Below are 19,789 nucleotides of genomic sequence, written 5' to 3'. Positions count from 1 at the left end.
TTTTCTCCTTCTGGACTCTCTATATTTACCTGTTAGAGAATCCACTCCCCATGTCTCTCTCATCTTTATTCTTCTTCACCTTTTTATCTTTCTGTTCACACTTTCTGGTAGATTCCCCCAACTCCATCTCACAACTCTGCTCCAGAATTTTTCAATTTCTGCTTTCATAATATATTTTTTTAATTTCTAAGGGTATTGTTGTTGCTATTCTGTTTTTACTGTTTTCTTTTGTAGCCGTCTATTCATGTTTTAAGAATGAAATGCCTTCATCTACTTTTTAAACTATAAAGTTTATTTCAAAGTTTTCTTCTTGCTACATTGTCTGTTACCTCCAATTCTGAGAGGTCATAGTTACTGTTGTAATTTTCCAGAAGGAGATCTTAGGATTGAACTGTTTCTTTAACCGGTCATCCTGATTGGGGCACTACTGTTATTCTACTTCAAGGTACCAATTCCTGGAGGCCTGGTGGGGCTCAGTCAGTTAAGCATCCTCTTGATTTCAGCTCAGATAATGATCTCAAGGTCCTGAGATCGAGCCGCGTCAGGCTCTGTGCAGGGCATGGAGCCTGCTTAAGATCCTCTCTCCCTCTCTCTCTGCCAAAGCCGCCCCTGCTCTCTTTCTCTCTCTTTAAAGAAAAAAAAAATCCTAAATTCTGGGAGAGATTTCTAATGCAAATTGTGTTCTTTGCTGCCTTTCTGCACAGCCTGCTTTTCACAGTCTGTTAGGTTCTTTCATTTTTTTTTTTTTTTTTTTTTTTGCTGTTGTTCTCTTTCTGTTTTTCATTGTCCTGTGGGCTTACCCATTTTTATAATATTCCTTTATTGTTTGCTATTTTACTGGGATTTGGAGAGAATAAGGAATTTATTCTATGTGTTTTATGTCACCTTTTATCAGATGTCTCTGAATTTGTGCTTTTATGAGCTATGCTTTATGCTTTCTTAATTTGGTAATTATTCATAACTGGAGGAACAAAAGATCCTTGCCATACAGTTATTTTGTTTGTGTAGTTGGATTGTTTGGTTTGGTAGTTCTGTTGTCTGTTGCCTTGCTCTGCAACCTCTAAATTGGGGTTGAGAGTAGGATGGCTTTATCAGTGGTTGTAGCAGCAGAAATATGCTGTGACACTTGTATGGTCTGTTTGTATATATATGTTCTTAGAAAGAGTCATAGGAAAGGAATGGAAAAAAGGTGGGCTTGAGGGGAAAATGGAAGTACAGGAGACACTTGCACTTGTTCTGTAGAAGACAGTCACAAAAACTGTGATTCTCTCATCTCCCCCCTCCCTACTGTGAAGTTATCTATTGTAGTGTTGGGCATCCTGGACCACAAGGGATAAAAGGCAAAATGGGTCCTCCAGGAAGAAGAGGCTCGAAAGGAGAAAAAGGCAAGTATGCATCAAAGGTGGAATTTCCAGGAGACAGCAGCACATGGGAGCTTGGGGGCATTTATGAAGTGGGCAGTGGGGCCTTTCACTTCGATGTGTTATACGCCTATGAGCACTCCTCTTCATTATGCGGTGCTTATGAGGTGATTAGAACTTACCAAAAGTCAAGTCCTTGTATCTGAGAGTCTAAAGAAAACATTTCCCTGATGGGAAATTTGTCTCAGAGTGGTGACTTCTTTTCATGAGATCCTTCTCATGAGATCCTTTTTATTCCTTGAAAAAGCAGAGATACGATAGTATGGATCTTTTATTTCATTTTCTCTTTGTGGGTCCATATTTCCCAGACTCATCAAATGCCTCTGGCCATATGTTTCTCCACCTTAAAAGTTGTTTCATGCCTTTTTGACCATTTGGGATAGGTGGGTATGAGAGCATAAACACAGCTGATTTTGATTATCCTAAAGCCATATTTTTTTAGATTAAAAGTCCCAATGTTAGAAAATGCATTGTAGGGAATTATCAATTATAATATGCAATGCAGTCAATAATCCTTTTTCACATATTATTTTGTTTATTTATTTGTTTAGAGTTTATGCTCCAACCCAATTTTCTTCCTGTTTCTTCAGGAAAAGAAATAAAAGACTTTCATACTTTTAAAAATAAGATGTTTCATTTTAAAAAATTTCTTTGGTAGAATTGCATGTCAGCTTTTCCCCCTAGAGTTTGTTAAGATGGATTTTTTAAAGACCCAAAACATCCCCTTTGTCTAGAAATGGTATATCTGCCCCCCAACAGACCATGCCTAGGTACCCCTACACAGTGCCCCAGGCCCCAAATCACACATTAATAGTTGTGTGTGATAAAAACTATGTACATGAGACCCTTCTATTCTTATTTGCATTATTGGTTTTATTTAGTAAAGGCTTTTTGGGATTTTATGAAGGAAATATGACAAAGCTCCCTTTTATCCTCTGTCTAGGAAATGCGGGGCTCTGTGCCTGTGAGCCTGGTCCCATGGGCCCACCAGGCCCTCCAGGACTTCCTGGAAGGCAGGGTAGTAAGGGAGACTTGGGGCTCCCTGGGTGGATTGGAGAGAAAGGTCACCCAGGCCCTCCTGGTGCTGAAGGATCTCCAGGATCACCAGTGAGTAGCTCTTACCAGTAACAATCTTTATAGTTGAAAGAGACAGATAGAGATAAAATTCAACTGTACCACTTTTTAATGTATAGTATGACATAGATTTTATGTTTGAGCCTATGCATATATTAATGATCAAAAAATCATCATTTATTCATTCATTCATCAAACTAAAATTTATTGAGCACCTGCTATGTTCCAGGTGCTGTTCTCAGTGCTGGGGATACAGTAAAGAGCAGAGCACAGTCTCTGCCCTCCTGGGGACTCCAAGGAGTTGGATGAACACATTCTATGTAACAAAAATATGAGTGCATATGGCTGATGATGATAAAGGCCATCACCATCTAGTGTGGCTTGAGGGTCAGAGCTGGAGGAGATGAAGTCAAAAAAGTGGCTGGAGGTTAGGAGGAGTTGCAGAGCATGGGATTTGGTAGGTGGGTGGGATTTGACCTTTTACTCTGGGTGACATGGAATAGCCAGTGGAAAGCCTTAAGAGAGAGACATAATCTAATGTTAGCTTCGAATGGATCACTCAGGTAGCTCTGGTAAGAACAGATCACAGGAGACAAGAGAAGAAGTAGGGAGATGAGCTGGGTGATGATTACAGTAATCCTGGTGAAATGTAATGGAAGACAGATTAACGTGTTGGTGCTGGGAATGACGAGAAGTGGTCATCTTCTTGAGATGTTTTGTGGACAGTGCTAACAGATGGGCTTTTAGGTTGGACATGGGATCTTAGAAGAAGAAAAGTTAAGGATGAAACCCAAATAGGGAAGACAATATGAGGAGTAGGTGTGGAGAGTGGGGAAGAAAGCAGTCTTGGGGGCAACCCCGGTGGTTCAGAGGTTTAGTGCTGCCTTCAGCCTAGGGTGTGATCCTGGAGACCCAGGATCGAGTCCCGCATCGGGCTCTCTGCATGGAGCCTGCTTCTCCCTCTGCCTGTGTCTCTGCCTCTCTCTCTCTCTCTCTCTCTCTCTCTCTCTGTCTCTCATGAATAAATAAATAAAATCTTAAAAAAAAAAAAGAAAGCAGTCTTGGTGGGTACATCTTAAATATGAGAGGCCTGTTAAACCAGCAAGTTGAGATGTTGAATAGGTGGTGAGATAATATTCAAGTACGGGATTCAGATGAGAGATCCAAGCTGGAGATACAAATATTGGCTTTGTCAGGGTTTATGTGATATCTCATGCCACAGAGCAGATGGATTTATTTTGAAATGGTTTGCCTTCACTCACCATTACAAGTGACTCAAGTTGAGGAACAACCTTTCAGCTACTTGGCTGCTCAGAGGGTCCTACGGGCACTCCTCTGGAGGTGGGACACAGCCCACTTGTCCCGTCTTTACTGAAGATCCTCAATCCTGGGGTGACCTGGAGCCTAACCAGCTTCCCCTATGTATGTGCTCCTTTCCATCGTCCCCAGGAAATGCCATGAAAACAAGGCTCCAGTCTGAGAGCCTTAAGTGAGAGTGACAATCTGGCTGTCCATATACTACTTTTGACACACGTGCAAAGCACACTCGCAAAGTCTACCTGGCAAGAAGCTAATTCTTTAATGCGTGTGTGTTGAATGAACATGGTGACAGCTGTTAAGTATTTTGCATTTTATGGTCTGCTTTTTAAATTCAGGCTTATAGCATAGTCATTTTTTCATGTTTCTACTTAATCTTCTTAATGAAGATTATACTGATTCTAAAGTATTTTTGTGGCTTCCTGTTGAGTTGCTTCTCAGGGCTAACATCTTTGTGTGTGAATTACTAGTTCGTCCAGGGTTGCCCTAGCTGAGCTCTATGTAATTCAGTTGCTCTAAGGCTTACCTCTTCGGGCAGATTATATTTCTGATGGTATTTTTCTGTGTGTGATTCCCTCCATATGACTTCTCTACATTAAATTCATCACAGTGTGGTCATAGTTGGAGATTAGGTCCGTACTTTGGGGCACCCTGGAAGGAAAGTGGTGAGGAAGAAGAATGGATACAAGAAAAGAGCACAGAGTAACCACAGTTGATCATTGTAGATGCTCTCACTTCCCCAGACACCTCCTCTCTCAGAAGCTGGTCCCTGGCTTCATTCTACTGACATTGTCTTTCAGGAAAGGAAATAGTTCACATGCTCAGTGAATGATTTTATGTGTTGATAGTTTATCCATCAGAAGGACGTTATCATCATCTGCCTCTTGGACTAACTACTGTGTCTCATGTACTTTGGCTCTGTCCTTTTGTCAGGACAGGAAAAATTCAACAGCAAGCAACATTCAACCTATATTAGTACTTTACAATTTTTAAAGTTCCTTTTCTGTCTAATCTTATTCTATTCAGAAATTTATTCCACCCACCTTTTTGGTGTCTCTTAAACATCATTACGCAGAATGTTATACTACAGTGATCCTCCTCGGGGTCTTGAGTGGGTGTGTGGAACTGTTTTTTCTCTACAACAAATGACTCCCAAGCATTTTTGCCATTTGGGTTTTTAAGCCTCTTGTGAACAGTTTTGACTTCTTCTTTCTTATTGCTTAATCCTGCCATTATGCTTATCTCTACTGGCACCTTCTTCTCTTAGCAGTGAACTGCCTATAAAGTGCCAGTTAAGAAAGGTAATTAAGCTTGCATGAGCATGTTGCAAGATTGTGTGAAAATAAGACCAAGTGGCATCTGTGGGAGAAAAGAATGGTTAGCTCAGTCATTTTCACTTCTGACTAAATTCTTGTCTGTGGGGGATCCCTGGGTGGCTCAGTGGTTTAGAGCCTGCCTTCGGCCCAGGGCGTGATCCTGGAGACCCGGGATCGAGTCCCACATCGGAATCCCTGCATGGAGCCTGCTTCTCCCTCTGCCTGTCTCTGCCTCTCTCTCTATGTCTCTCATAAATAAATAAAATCTTAAAAAAAATCCTTGTCTGTGTTTCTTGATTTTCAAGATCACCGAATAAGTAACCTTAAGCTACGTATAGTGTAGCTGTATTTACTATGATGCTTGGCCACTCTCATATACCGATGGTAGGTTTCCAGATTTCTGACATGGCTTAATATTCAATAATACATAATGCTTATAAAACCATGACCCAAACATTGAGTCTCAGAGCAATGTTGAGGTCAAAAGATGATGAGTCCATTGGTCAAAATTATCTGTTTACTTGCTATATAGAGGAAATACATAAGTTATAAGAAAGGTTCTTATTTTCCCTCCTCTTTCTCACAACTTCCCTCATATCACACTCTTGTCCCTAAACCTCTGCCTTCAGCTTTAATGGCACCTCCTCTTTCCTTTTCATTCTGCATTAAAATGCCCAAGACGGTTAGAAATTGTTGTTATAAATTTTTATTTTGAGATATGTTTTATTTTATGACTTAAAGAGGTTGAACAATCATAACCCTTCATCCAGCTTCCCCCATCATAACATACATAACCATAGCACATTACCAAAACCAGGAAATTGATATTGATAGATATTTCTGTTGAATTTGATACAGACCTTATCCAGATTCTGCAAGCTTTTAAATGCAGGTCAAGAGCCTCAGTTTTATAAAGTAGGAGCCACTTAGAAGGCAAGGAAGAGATTGATACTAAGAGTACCAAACCAGAATCGAGAACAGGTGATTTAGAAGGAAAGAACTGAGAGATTAGATGTACATGAATAACTTTTGACCCATCAAAATTAAACTGATTTTTTCCTCTTATTTTTCACCAAGGGAAAACATGGTGCCTCAGGACCACCTGGCAGCAAAGGAGAAAAGGGCGACAGGGTTGTATCAAGAGTGAAAGGTGAGCCCTGCCATTTAATGAATGATACATGAACCATCCTCTTGCATTCATTTCCCTTGCAGATCAATTCTATAACAAGATACAGTATTGTTGAGATTGCTTAAAAAATATTCCTTGCTGTTCACATTTCTTGTTGGGCCTCAAATCCTCTGTCTCTTATTTGAAAACATAAAAACCATATTCAAGTCCTTATTATTGTGAACTTGGGTTTGACACAAGACCGACTTGACTTGGCTACTCTGTTTTCAGTGCCTTATAGCATCCTGTATTAATCAAGACTACTTTGGTCGTGATAGAAACCCAGCTTGAAGTAGTTTTAGAGAAATTTAATGACTCACCCAAACAAAATTGGAAGTATTAGATGTAGGGTTTGCACTGGGATAGCTGGATCCAGAAGATTCCTTCTGCATCTTGTATCTTTCTTGGTACCATCTGCATTTCTCCCCAACACTAGCTTTCCTGGGCTGTGGATATACTGCCCCTCCTACCAGAAGCTCCAAGTTCTTACAGAAAGAAGGCAAGCTCTACCTTCTCAGCTCCAGCTTGAAAAACATTTTAGGAAGAATTGGACTAGCCTGGGGGAAGTGCACAACCATGGGCTGCTCCCCTGTTCACCATCGCCAGGGGATGGAGTTCCATATTTGGCACCACACAGGCAGGGGCAGATGCTGTTGTGATCGGTGCCTCCACACACAACCTCCCTGTCAGAATGAGGAAAGGAGAGCTTCCAAAATAAGAGAGTCAGTGGGCTTGGCAATTGTCATTCTCCCCTCTGACTTTTGCATGGTTGTCTTTGTGTGACGTTAGTCAACTGAGACACTCAGAGGAGTCTCTACCAGCCCACACAGAGGCAAGGTCATCATTTTTCTCTTTGTCCTGTGTTTCCTCCTACTTCACCCACTGCTGAGAAGGGCTGGAATATCTTTTGGACTTTGTTCCCAGGGAAAAAAGGAGAAAGAGGTCCTGATGGGCTCCCAGGATTTCCAGGACAACAGGGACAACATGGTCGGGATGGACTTCCTGGAAAAAAGGGGGATCCAGGCCTCCCGGTATGTATAATTCTTCTTTGACTACAGAATTTCATTTTCTTATATGGTTATAAAGCCTCTGTTTTTCCTTTCTCATTTAAAACTACAATGCAGTGAACTGCCAATGTGCTGTAATCAGAGCCATCTTTGGTTGATTGCCACAAAAAGATGGTTATTATAAATGCTGTAGGGGGATCCCTGGGTGGCTCAGTGGTTTAGCCCCTGCCTTCAGCCCAGGGCATGATCCTGGAGGCCTGGGATCGAGTCCCACATCGGGCTCCCTGCATGGAGTCTGCTTCTTCCTCTGCCTCTGTCTCTGTCTCTCTCTCTCTCTGTCTCTCATGAATAAATAAATAAAATCTTTTAAAAAAATGGTGTAGAATAATTGCAGTTGGAAGTTTAGTCATGCCAAGACTTCCTGTCCTGTTTTTGGCCTTTGTATCATTCTCATGGTATTTATCTGTTTCTGGGGCCCTCGTATCTACAAAGCCCCCAATGACCTCAGGCCTGTTCAGTTAACTCTGTAGGGCGGAGGATAGAACACGGGTCCTGATAATGACTGTTGGTCTGTTCCTCGGGTGAAGAGGTACATAGGGGAAGTGGCAAGCAAGAAAGGGTCGACCACCACTCGAGAGACGCCCCCCAACAAGGGCTCCGTAAAGATCTTCCTAGCTTTCCGGACCAGATGCATGGTTTGCAGCCAGGGATTGGTTTTACCATAAACAATGTTGCCTTGTTATGTACTCGACATCCAGTTTGTATGAAGTTGCCAGACGAACCAAACTAGACAGTTAACCAAAGGTCAAAATCTTAAGCAGGAGAAGATGTGGAGGGGATTGAGTCTATCCCTGTATCTTCTCATAAGAATAACAACAAGAAGGGCAACAATATCAAATACATCCGAGCCTATTTGTTTAATTTGTAAGCCTCCTACCTCTCTCAATTTACATATTTCTGTATTTTATTATTTTGATATTAGAGAGCTGTTCTCATGTAAGATTTCTTAATTCCGTATTCAACACATAACACACACATGGCTTTCTCTATTTGAGGCCTAACCCCCCCCATAGCATATATATGTTTGTAAATATTTAGTTAGAATATGAACAAGAATCTGAATTAATCATTTAAAATTAGGTTTGCTATTGAGTAACTGTCTACTGGAATTATAAGGTTTTTCCATGTGTTTCTATAGCTTATGACAATGACTGCTTTGAACTCATGAACTTGTAATGATTGTAACTGACTCATGATGCACCCATTCCCAGGGGGGTCATGAGGATGCAGCCCCAGGTGCTAAAGGGTCTCCTGGACCACCGGGGCCCCCAGGCAGAACAGGACCCAGGGGACAACCAGGTCTGGGATTTCCTGGTCCACCAGGAGAGAGAGGACAACCAGGAGCTCCAGGCCGCCCTGGCGAGAGGGGCTTCGGGGGCTTGAAGGGCCAGAAAGGTAATTTTGAATGTTTTGTGTTACAGAATGACAAGGGAAAGCATGGAAGCTAAAGTGATCCTCTCTTCTAGGCAAAGCTATCATAGCTACAGCAGAACCGTTCAATAAAATTCCTTCTAGCTGCTCTTCAGACCTTGAATGTTGTCAAACAAATAAAAGCATTACAGCACAATCAATATTTAAAACAAATTCTTAAAATACTAAAATGTCTTTGTTGCTGTTTATTTGTCTGGCATACCAAAATTGCCTTCCATTCATTTCTCAGTACCAACTCCTGCAGTCCGTATTAAATTTACATACATATTCAAAATATCTATTTGTTTACAGTCTTTTGAGACAGTGTGGTGTATCTTAATAAAAACGCTAGTATTTCATTTGAAAAACACATGATTGTCCTTGAAAATCCATTTGTAAGCATTCTAGAAGAAAAAAAAGAGAAGGGATTTCAAATATATTTGACAGTTATCTGAATTTAAACAAATAAAGTGACTTGCTTTGAGTTTGAGCTGAAAACTTTGAAAGGGCTGGAGAAAGATTTATTCAAGATTTTTTTTTTCCTTTTATAATATGTGCCTACGCCTCGGGCTACATTATGAATTGTGAGGTGTTAAAATGAGATAGTATCTTTGGTTCCTGCTTTGACCACATAGCAATAATCAATAATCTGGTCCTCACTAAGGTTTAAGATTATGGTTCTGGACCCATCAAAATCTAACATTATTTTTTATTCAGTTGATATGTTTTTGATGACATTGTAATCCATTAGTTCTGTTATAAAAGAGAAACATTCCCTTTTAAAGGGGGAGGAGGGAACTGAGAGGCACAGGTTTTTGGAGTCTTCCTGTCTTCACCAGTGAAAATGGGGGATGACATTGACCACACTGCAGAGTCATTAGAAAAACCAAGCGACAATACACGTGAAGCCCCAGACCCATGGCAGGCCCTCAGGAAGTGGCATCTGGCATTAACAGATCATCGAGTGTCCTCATCCCTGCAGCCTCCCACACTGGACTGAACAGTTGGACACTCCAGGTGTCCAGTCCTCTGAGCTAACTGTTCAATATCGCTCCTCCTTCATGACTTAACCAGGTCTTCTGACTCCATTGTATTGAATATCATTGGGCCTGTCAATACGTTATTTTTTTTAGGTTATTAAAACTAATACTTCTTGGAATTCTTCTTATTCCCCTTGTGTCTATAGCAGTCTGACAGTTGAAGCTCAGCTTTCAGGACATATTTTTTTTAGAAAATCATAATAAAGGCAGTTCAAATCGTCTCACAGTACTTGGGATTCTTCTTTTCCCCTAAAATTCCACATATACTCTATGAAGAAAACATCTTTATTGAGTTTTCATTGAAATTCATATTATGTGAGGCTACTGGTTGAATGAATGCCAGTTTTGTTGTTTTTTCATTCCAGGTGATACAATTTCTTGTAACGTCACCTACCCTGGGAGGCCGGGGCCCCCAGGTTTTGATGGACCTCCAGGTAGGATCAATGGGAAATTGCTGTTTTATATATTCCCCAGAGTAAATAAAACTGGTAAGATGATGAACCAATAGTTAATCTGGCAGCTAGTGAGGATACTTCTAAAATTATCATCAGGTTTTGAGGGACTGTGGGAAAACAACATTTGTGGTAAGTCACATTGGGGCTCAAGTTTACTGGTTTGGGCATACCCTAGGTGGAGAAGTTTTTTGGGTTTTTGTTTCTATATATCTCTGTGCAACAAAATTTGCCTTGATTTGATTACACATCAGTAGGAATATCTACCTTTTGAGAATTTTAAAACTGTACCTTCTTTCTTTTCCCATGTCCCAAGAGTGAAAAATGATAATTTGCTGTACTGATTGTAAGTTTTACTCTATTCTGCTTTCTGAGCCTCAAGGGACATGAACACTCAGACTTTACGTTGGCAGTTGTACCTCCTTTAAAGCTATTTTAACTCAGAGAACTTCCAGTAGAAAATCACAGAAAGTTAAAAAAAAAAAAAAAAGAAAGAAAGAAAGAAAGAAATCTTGATTCCTTTTGCAGGTGCTTCTTGCCTATACTTCATTTGAGGGCAAATACAGTAAGGTGTAGGGAAATAGATTTTGGTCTTTAACCCGGGGCTTTCTCAGCAGGCCACAAGCTGCATGCCTTCCCCCCCTTCTACAAGGAGGGGCTGTGTTCAAATATTTGTGTTGAGACAGAGCATGGGAAGGCACCAAAAGATTCATCCGAGTGGTGGTACACGTCTCAAAGGCTTTTAGGGAGAATCCTTTACAGAATGGCTTCTGAGAAAGTACATTAACACAATTGCTGTCTTTGAAACACATGATTGTGTGGAGCACATGATTCACAGATTGATTATGTAAACCAGGCGAGGCAACAGTTACATAAAGTAGAAATACTCTGAAAAAGACAGCACAGATTCTTTTTGATCCACCTTATTTTGTTCTCATTTGATTTGTGTTTTATGGAGTCTGTGTTTTGTTGTCATTGTTTAGGACCAAAGGGATTTCCAGGTCCTCAAGGCGCTCCAGGGTTGAGGTGCTTGGATGGGCCAAAAGGTCAGCGTGGCAAACCAGGAATGTCAGAGATACCCGGTCCACCCGGTAAATCAGTGTTCTTCATTTGAGAATGTGTATATAACTCCAAAACTCGATGACCTTAGTAAGCAGGTGGTCCAGGGATCCCTATGTAATGGAGTGAGGTGTCTTTTCCTGAAACATTAAGCTCTTACCTATGTTTTGATAACTTTTAGGTTCTGATAATTTTGTAAGTTCTCGGGGCTCCTTCCACCTGAAGCATGAGTTACAGGCTATTATTGGCCTATTGTTTGGTAGAAACTGTTCAGTCCAGACAGACTACCAGTGGATGAAAGCAATTAGGGAAACACTGGCTTCTAGGAAATACAAAATCACAATGTATTTTCCTACACAAGGTGGCAAAGCAACGTTGCCTATTAGGTTATTCTTAATTTTAGTTAATACCCCTGTATTTTTAAAAAAGGTGCTTTTATCAAAGTAGTAGTCTTACATTTGTATTGGTTCTCTATGTGTACATTTAACAGTTTAATCAATTTGTTTCAACAGGTTTTCGTGGTGACATGGGAGATCCGGGTTTTGAAGGTGAAAAGGGGTCCTCCCTTCTTGGGCCGCCAGGCTTTCCTGGTTCTCGTGGAGCAAATGGTCAGAAAGGAATGATGGGAGACATTGCCTATGGCCTCCCAGGCCCCCCAGGAAAGAGAGGTCCTTCCGGAGTGCCAGGGTCCAAAGGACACAGAGGTGATTCAGGACGTCCAGGGTTTGCAGGTATGAGGGGCTGCGCTGTCCCTGTGGTCCCCAAAGCTGGCTCAGCCCTGGAACACAGCTAAATATTGAAGAGTATTTAGACTATCTAGCCTTAGAAATGTAGAATGCAGAATCTGCCCTCTAAACATCTTCTTCCCTCATAAGTGAGCACTGGTCACATTTCAAGTAACCTGCATCCTCAGCGTTGCCTTTGCATTTTACCGATTGCTTTCAAATCCATGGCTCAGTCAATTCAGTTTGGTTCAGCAGCTACTGGGTATCCGCCTGCTTTAGACTCAGGATGGCATGTTTGTGCTCTAAATGCCCCAGGACCCGGGACCGGGGTCACCTGCCCACTGGCAATGCCACATTGAGGGAGGACAGTCTGTAAGAGCAGGGCAGTTCTGGGATGGGGTGGGGGGCGTAGAGCAGTGTGCGATGATGTGAACATCATCAGGGCTGGGCCCTAGCACACAAGCTGTGTTACTTGGACAGGTGATAGGATGGAGGGATTTTCATTCCAGCAGGGGTAGCGGGCGAGAAAGATGGGGAGATCATCCTGGCCCAGGCTTCCATTTGTTTCCAGAATCACTAGGATTCTTCAGGATCTGCAGCAGAAGTCTTTCATGTACTTAAAAATAATCTTGGGTCAGGGTCCTTAAAATCATCATCCTCGGTGCACCTGGGTGGCTCGCCTGCCTCCAGCTCAGGTCATGATCCTGGGGTCCTGGAATCGGGTTCTGCATTGGGCTCCCTGGGAGGAGCCTGCTTCTCTCTCTCTGCCTATGTCTCTGCCTCTCTCTCTCTCTCTCTCTCTCTCTCTCTGTGTGTGTATGTGTGTATGTGTGTGTGTGTGTGTGTGTGTGTGTGTGTCGTGAATAAATAAAATCTCTAAAAAAAAAAAATCATCATCATCCTCTGGGCCTTGGTCTTAGGAATTTTGATTCATTACATCAGAACTGGGTGGCTCCTAGCAGTCCAGTCTGAACGTCAGCCCCTCGGGTGATGGTGACCAAGAGTGGATCCCAGACCAGACTTTTACAAACACTGTTCTGGTTCTTTTCTAACAGGGGATGAGCCAGTATGTATTAGGTAGCCACAATAGTATCATACTACAGGGCAAACGGAGGGCAGGGGGCTAAGCCACTGTTCTGTGTCACAGGGAGTGAGCTTACTCTGTACAAAATCCCAGTTGGTTGGAAAGAAGCGAGATAATACATTATGTGAGTCAATGAAAATAATTTTGATTTAGGAATCCTACTGTCTCCCTTGTGACAATGTATGTAAGGGAAGTGTTCAGTAGAACAGGAGGATTAATATGAAATAATCCTGTATCATCCATAAGAGAGGAACAAAATGGAATAAAGTCACACACACACACACACACACACACACACACACACTCCAAGGAGTGCCATTCAGCGATTAGCAACTAAAATCACCTTTATAAAGATTACAACAAAATTGAAAACCTTTGCAGATTAACGTGCAATGTGAAATAATCCAACGATGGTGTGCTGTGGTTACTACTTTAAAAATGTAAACGTATGAGCAGAAGTACAATGAAAACGTGGAACAGTAAAATAGATTTTTAGTTTAGGGTATGGGGAGGTGGGGGATTGATTTTTTCTTTTCCTGAAAATTATGACACTGCTTTTCCAATAAATAGAAATTTAAGAGTTCAAGTGATGAAGCAGCTTACCAAAAGCACATCCATTCAGTGCAAACTGGATGTGTAAGCATTGTGGAGATTTGGTGTAAAGCCCATCTACCACGATGTCAGAGGTTAATTAAAATCAAGAAGAACTGCCTGGTTTTTACATTTGCCTAAGCAACTTCTTTATTGTCTGTGTAACTTTATCAAATAACTCTATTACTAATGCATGGTTTTCCCATTCATTTGGAGCTTACTGCCATCTGGATTAAGAAAATCCTTTGAGAGGGGCTCTTGGATCGCTCAGTCAGTTAAGTGGCTGCCTTTGGCTCAGGTCATGAACCCAGGGTCCTGGGATCGAGCCCCCACATTGGGCTTCCTGCTCAGCTGGGATCCTGCTTCTCCCTCTTCCTCTGCCCCTTCCCCTGCCTATGCTCAATCTCTCTCTCTCTCTCTCTCTCTCTCTCTCAAATAAATAAATAAATAAATAAAAATCTTTAAAGAAAAAAGGAAGACTTTACTCATTTGAGCCCTGAGCCAGGATCAAACGTCGGTTGCTGGTACTGATAATGCATACACTCTTTGTGGCAGGCTGACTCTAGTGTTTCAGGCCCTGGGAGTCACAGGTGCATTGTGTCATTTCAGGGCCAGCCGGCAAGCCTGGATCCCCAGGTCTCAAAGGTCCCAGAGGCAGAGAGGGAAGTGCTGGGTTTCAAGGTATCCCAGGGTCCACCTGGCCATTCCTGCAAAAGAGGCGCTCCAGGGATACCAGGGCAACCGGGGCTCCCTGGGGCCCCGGGGAGTCCAGGTAAGTGCCAGCACACATCAAGCCCTGGGAAGAGTCTGGGACCTGACCCCACTTAGGAAGGAGCAGGCTCGCCTGCTGCTCTTACCCACCAGCAGGACTGAGACTCCTGGGGCAGAGACACAGGACTTTACTCCACAGAATGACAAGTAGCATGAGCTTCCTGGTGCTTTGTGTCATTTCCCCTTGTCCCCCTCACCTCATGGGGCACAGACATGGGCTCGATGGATGTTGCATTCCACGCAGTGGGGAGCAGTATCTGAGAGGGGCACCCAGCCTGGGGAACTGCTGCTTTAGAGCCACCTGCAGGACAGCTCGCTCTTTATGCTTTATGCTGGGGGAGGAGCTGTATCAGCTGCCAAGGTTGTGACCTTGAGAAGTCAGGTACAGAGTGGCCAGGACACTTGTATTTTTGGCACACGCAGCAAGACACGAGACACACAGAGGCTCGAGAGACCCAGGAAGAGGTACATCTCCACACAGGGTGCCAGAGGGCTATTGCCGTAGGATCTCCATGTCACCATTTGGTTTGTCACCTGTTATTTAAATCCTATTGCATTTATCCAAATGGCAGGAAAGTGCCCTCTGAATGGATCATAATGAGACTGGGGCAGACCCTGCCACTACAGCTTTATTTCTAGCACCAATAAAAACTAGATGATGTGGCTGTGATTTCTGCAGTTCTCTCCGGTGAACAACCTGACCAAGTTCGCTTGGCCAGAACTTCAGGAAACACCTGGAAAGCTTTCTTCTACTAGTTTCAAGAGTGAATACAAAATGATGTTTTTGCCCCTCACCCTTCTCCATTTTCCATTTTTTAAATGCTCTTTATAGCACTCGTGTATCTCTCCATCGGGAAATATTCACTCAAGTAATCTCCCTTTCCATTTATAGCAGCCAGAAAAATAGGTTCTGAGCCTGAGGGAGAGTTGCCACTATGGTTTTAGCTGATGGATGTTGCTTCGTGGGCACAGATACACAATTTAAGCGATCGTGAACTTTTTCTACCTGTCCGCGCGTGTGAGGCCATTTATCGTATGTTGTCACTGTGGTTTGTCGCAGGTGCCCCAGGTTGGAAAGGACAGCGAGGGGATGTGGGGCCTCCGGGTCCAGCTGGAATGAAAGGCCTCCCTGGAGTCCCTGGACGGCCAGGGGCAGAGGGACCCCTAGGATTCCCAGGAGTCCCAGGCCCCTTAGGGGATGATGGGCTGCCTGGTCTTCCAGGCCCGAAGGGTGGGTAGTGCTTTTCTATTATTTCACCCCTATTTGGTAAGCTTGAAATCCACTGCCAAGTGAAGGCTATTGCATATGCTCCTACTATTGAATTTACTGTTATATCAGCCTGATACTGTCCATCCCTTAGTGACCTCTCCTTTCTTCTTATCCTCTATATTGTCATTTCCAGGGCAGAATGTTTTTGGTGTAGGTAAATGGGAAAAGGTGGTGGGGTGTTGAGTCCACAGAACCCATGAACACTTCTGCTCAACACACTGGGTAGAGCCGGTGAAGTCTTGGGTCAGGGCTAGTGTACTTCCACTTTGGATGAGCCCCACGTCCCTGGCTTCTGATCTCTTGAAGCATTAGGAGATCAGGACTCAGAAACATAAAGGCTTCCACGTCAGCCCTAGGGGGTGGAAACCTGAGTAGGCGAGTACAGCCATTGCATGCAGCGGGGCTGACAGCGGTTGTCCACCTTCAGTGCAGAAGCTGAGGTCCATGGGAGGGTACAGCCCCAGCCGATGACAAGGAACCCAGAGTTAGGAAGTATGCTGGCTTTTAAAATGTCTTTCTAGGGACACCTGGGTGGCTCAGTGGTTGAGCACCTGCCTTTAGCTCAGGGTGTGATCTTGGGGTCCTGGGATTGAGTCCCACATCAGACTTCCTGCAGGGAATCTGTTTCTTCTCCCTCTGCCTGTGTCTCCGCCTCTCTCTCTCTCTCTCTCTCTCTCTCTGTCATAAATAAATAAATAAAATCTTCAAAAAATAAAATGAAATGTTTTTCTAAAAGTTCATGTTCTCATTTCATCAGGACCCCAGGGGCTGCCTGGCTTCCCCGGTTTTCCAGGGGAGAGAGGAAAGCCTGGCCCAGAGGGACGCCCTGGCAGCAAGGGGGAACCAGGAGAGGATGGTCGGCCTGGCTTCTTCGGAGACCAAGGGGTGAAAGGTGCCAAAGGTAAATGCAGCTGATGGTGCGATGAGGCCATATAGGTGGTTGTGCTATTTGATCAGAACGTATAAACGTGGTCTTTGAAAAATAAATGGGACTGTCCTACAGTTTGGATTCCTCTTCCTTTTGGATTGCTGGTGTCTGCTTTAGAATTTTAAACCAAATTCATTTTCCTTACCTCTCAATCTGATTGCATATAACTGATAAATGAATTGCTCTATTAATAGAAAAAAATAAGCTATTGGGTTTGAAAGAACTTTCTCACTGGTTGGGAAGGGGGTGAAGGCAGGGCTCTGAGCACCTAAACCCTGGTTCAATTTCTTTTCTTTTCTCTAATCTCTTCTTTTTTCTTTTCCTTCTCTTTTTCTTTCTTCCTTCCTTCCTTCCTTCCTTCCTTCCTTCCTTCCTTCCTTCCTTCCTTCCTTCCTTCCTTCCTTCCTTCCTTTCTTTTTTTCTTTCTTTCTTTCTTTCTTTCTTTCTTTCTTTCTTTCTTTCTTTCTTTCTTTCTTTCTTTCTTTCTTTCTTTCTTTCTTTCTTTCTTCCTCTCTCTCCCTTCTTTTCTTCCTTTTTAAAAAAATTTTTTTTTTTTTTTTGGAAAGTGCCAGATAGTACATATTGCAAGCCCTGTGGTCCCTGTTGAAGCCACTCAGCTCAGCATTTGGAGTGTGGAAGGAGCCAGAGACAACATGGAAACACACTAATGTGATTTACATTCCAATCAGATTTTCTTTACAGACACTAAAATTTGAACTTCATTTAATTTTCACACGTCACAAAATATTTTGCTTGTTTTGAGCTTTCCCCCTAACAACGGAAATGTGTAAAAAGCGTAGCTTACAGGTTATACATAAACCGGCCACAGGTGGGATTTGACTCTCAGGCTTTAATTTGCCGACACCTGAACTAGAATAAGCTCATTATCATCTGAGCCATGAGTTATGTGTCTCCTAAGCGTCATGTAAGGAAGGAGTTTTCAGGGCACCTGGGTGGCTCAGTCGGTTAAGCGTGATTTGGGCTCAGGTCATGATCTCAAGGTCGTGACATAGAGCCTCATGTTCAGCTCTATGCGCAGCTGGTGGTGGGATGGAGAGGGTCTGCCTGAGGTTCTCTCTCCTTCTCTCTCTACCCTCTCCTGTTCTCTCACTTCTTTCTAAAGTAAATAATAAAGCTTTTAAAGAAAGAGTTTTCATTACTATTAAAAAATCAAAATTTCAGGACCACTGGTTTAAATGTTCTATGCTCATCCCTGTTATGTATTTACTTTTACCCCTTGGCCAGGAGGCTGCAGAGAATGAAGGTAACATCTCATTTCCAGTGTGAGGAATGAATGCTTGACAGTTTGAGAAACAAGTGTTTTTGTCCTTAAAGCCCTTTGGGTAAATAGCCTGCAATATAATTTAAATTACTTTTATTTCTTGATTGATTCTACTGTGATTTTTTTTTTTGTTTTACTAGCCTATCAATTTTTTTATGTATAATCAAGGAATCAGTGTCTAAACTCTTAGCTAGCTTAGATTAAGTGACGTATGCTATGCTATTATGATTTCCAAAAATAAAACAGATTTAAGAAACTGATACCATGCTGTATTGTTTACTAACCAGAATTTATATAAAAACTTCTTTTTTGGGGATCCCTGGGTGCCTCGGCCATTTAGCGCCTACCTTTGGCCCAGGGCCTGATCCTGGAGACCCGGGATCGAGTCCCACATCGGGCTCCCTGCCTGGAGCCTGCTTCTCCCTCTGCCTGTGTCTCAGCCTCTTCTCTCTCTCTCTCTCTCTCTCTCTGTGTGTGTGTGTCTCTCATGAATAAATAAATAAACTCTTTAAAAAAAAAAACTTCTTTTTTAAAAATATGCCCTGATTGGTGTTTGCTCCGCTGGTGTAAATACTCCCACCATGGCTGATTTAAAGCTGCCAGCCCTTTAACAACTGGCTTACGAAATTCTTGGGTTGTTAATAATTGGCTCTCACCACACTGGTATGAGCCCACTGGAGCACACTTCTACGTCGGGACAGTTTATGAAGATCAGATGGAAATATCGTCTAGTCTTCCTACCTTCCAGAATTCTCGATGTGGAGATGCAAGTTGAAATAGGTGTTCTTGTAACAGAAGGAAAATAATAGAAGGTAGCTAGGAAGGGAAAGACAGGGAACTGGGACATGTGAGACGGGCAGTTTACATCTTACTGGATGAAGAGCCATGATTTTAGATCTGGAACTTTTCAAGCCTACCTTTTTTCACCCAAGACCCTGAGACCCACTTGGCTGAATTTAGCAAGCATTCACCAGTCACTCCCTGTACCCCAGACCCTTTTGCTGGACATGTTGGGAAGGGAACATAAAAAAGGCTCAGCCCTTCCTTTAGGAAATCCATTGATACTGTGCTGATACTGTGCTGATACTGTGCAAGCTGTAAACATAAATAAGGCTTAGTGAGCAAAATGAGGATTTGGAAACTGGACATGAAGTGTGGTCACAGAAGAATCACGTGTATGGTGCTTCTGTTTGTCCTTCTCTTGCATAATTCATATCTGAAGGAGCGAGAGGACCCCCAGGAGATGAAGGAGAGATGGCGGTCTTTTCCCAAAAAGGGAAAACCGGGGAACCTGGACCTCCAGGAGATGATGGATTCCCAGGAGAAGAAGGTAAATGCTCACTTTTTTTTAACCATATCAAATGAGTTGACCTTTATAGATGATCCAAACAAGCATGCATGAGGCAGCTTTCCTAATAATGCTAAGATTAGGGAAGGCCACTTTTTTTTTTTTTTTTAAGACACAAATATACACAGATTAACCTCATGCTGCATTTTTCTTTTGCTTTTCCATGTCAGAATTTAAAGTTCATACGCATGTATAGATTTGGATCTTCCAAACCTGGATCAATCCTAAGATTAGATATCTAATACCAGTTCCAGCTTTAAAGTACCCCCATTTGTGGTGACTGGTATTAAAACGAGTAACACAGTGACGATTGTCCAGGTCATTTTGAGCAGTGCTTCTCAATCTTTGATGTGCACATGAATCCCTAGGGCTCTTGTAAAAATGCAGATTCTGGATCGACTGGTCTGGGGTAGGCCCAACTCTGCCTTTGTAACAAGCACCCCGATGCCTGGGCTCCTGCTCCCCA

General features: G+C 42.7%; 1 protein-coding gene across 1 annotated transcript in view; it reads left to right on the top strand.

Annotated features, from left to right (window-relative positions):
* The window catches only part of COL4A4 (collagen type IV alpha 4 chain), a 126,012-nt gene that overhangs the window by 65,906 nt on the left and 40,317 nt on the right, over positions 1-19,789 (top strand). The window contains 13 exon segments of the mRNA XM_025463268.3: positions 1,296-1,385; positions 2,365-2,528; positions 6,206-6,278; positions 7,221-7,327; positions 8,575-8,758; positions 10,179-10,247; positions 11,249-11,356; positions 11,837-12,055; positions 14,334-14,413; positions 14,415-14,496; positions 15,556-15,726; positions 16,523-16,666; positions 19,198-19,305. Of these exon segments, the coding sequence (XP_025319053.3) occupies positions 1,296-1,385; positions 2,365-2,528; positions 6,206-6,278; positions 7,221-7,327; positions 8,575-8,758; positions 10,179-10,247; positions 11,249-11,356; positions 11,837-12,055; positions 14,334-14,413; positions 14,415-14,496; positions 15,556-15,726; positions 16,523-16,666; positions 19,198-19,305 (1,599 nt within the window).

This window comes from Canis lupus, chromosome 25 (genome assembly GCF_003254725.2).
Source record: "Canis lupus dingo isolate Sandy chromosome 25, ASM325472v2, whole genome shotgun sequence".
NCBI classification, from domain to species: domain Eukaryota; kingdom Metazoa; phylum Chordata; class Mammalia; order Carnivora; family Canidae; genus Canis; species Canis lupus.
This window is presented reverse-complemented; position numbering and strand designations above follow the sequence as displayed.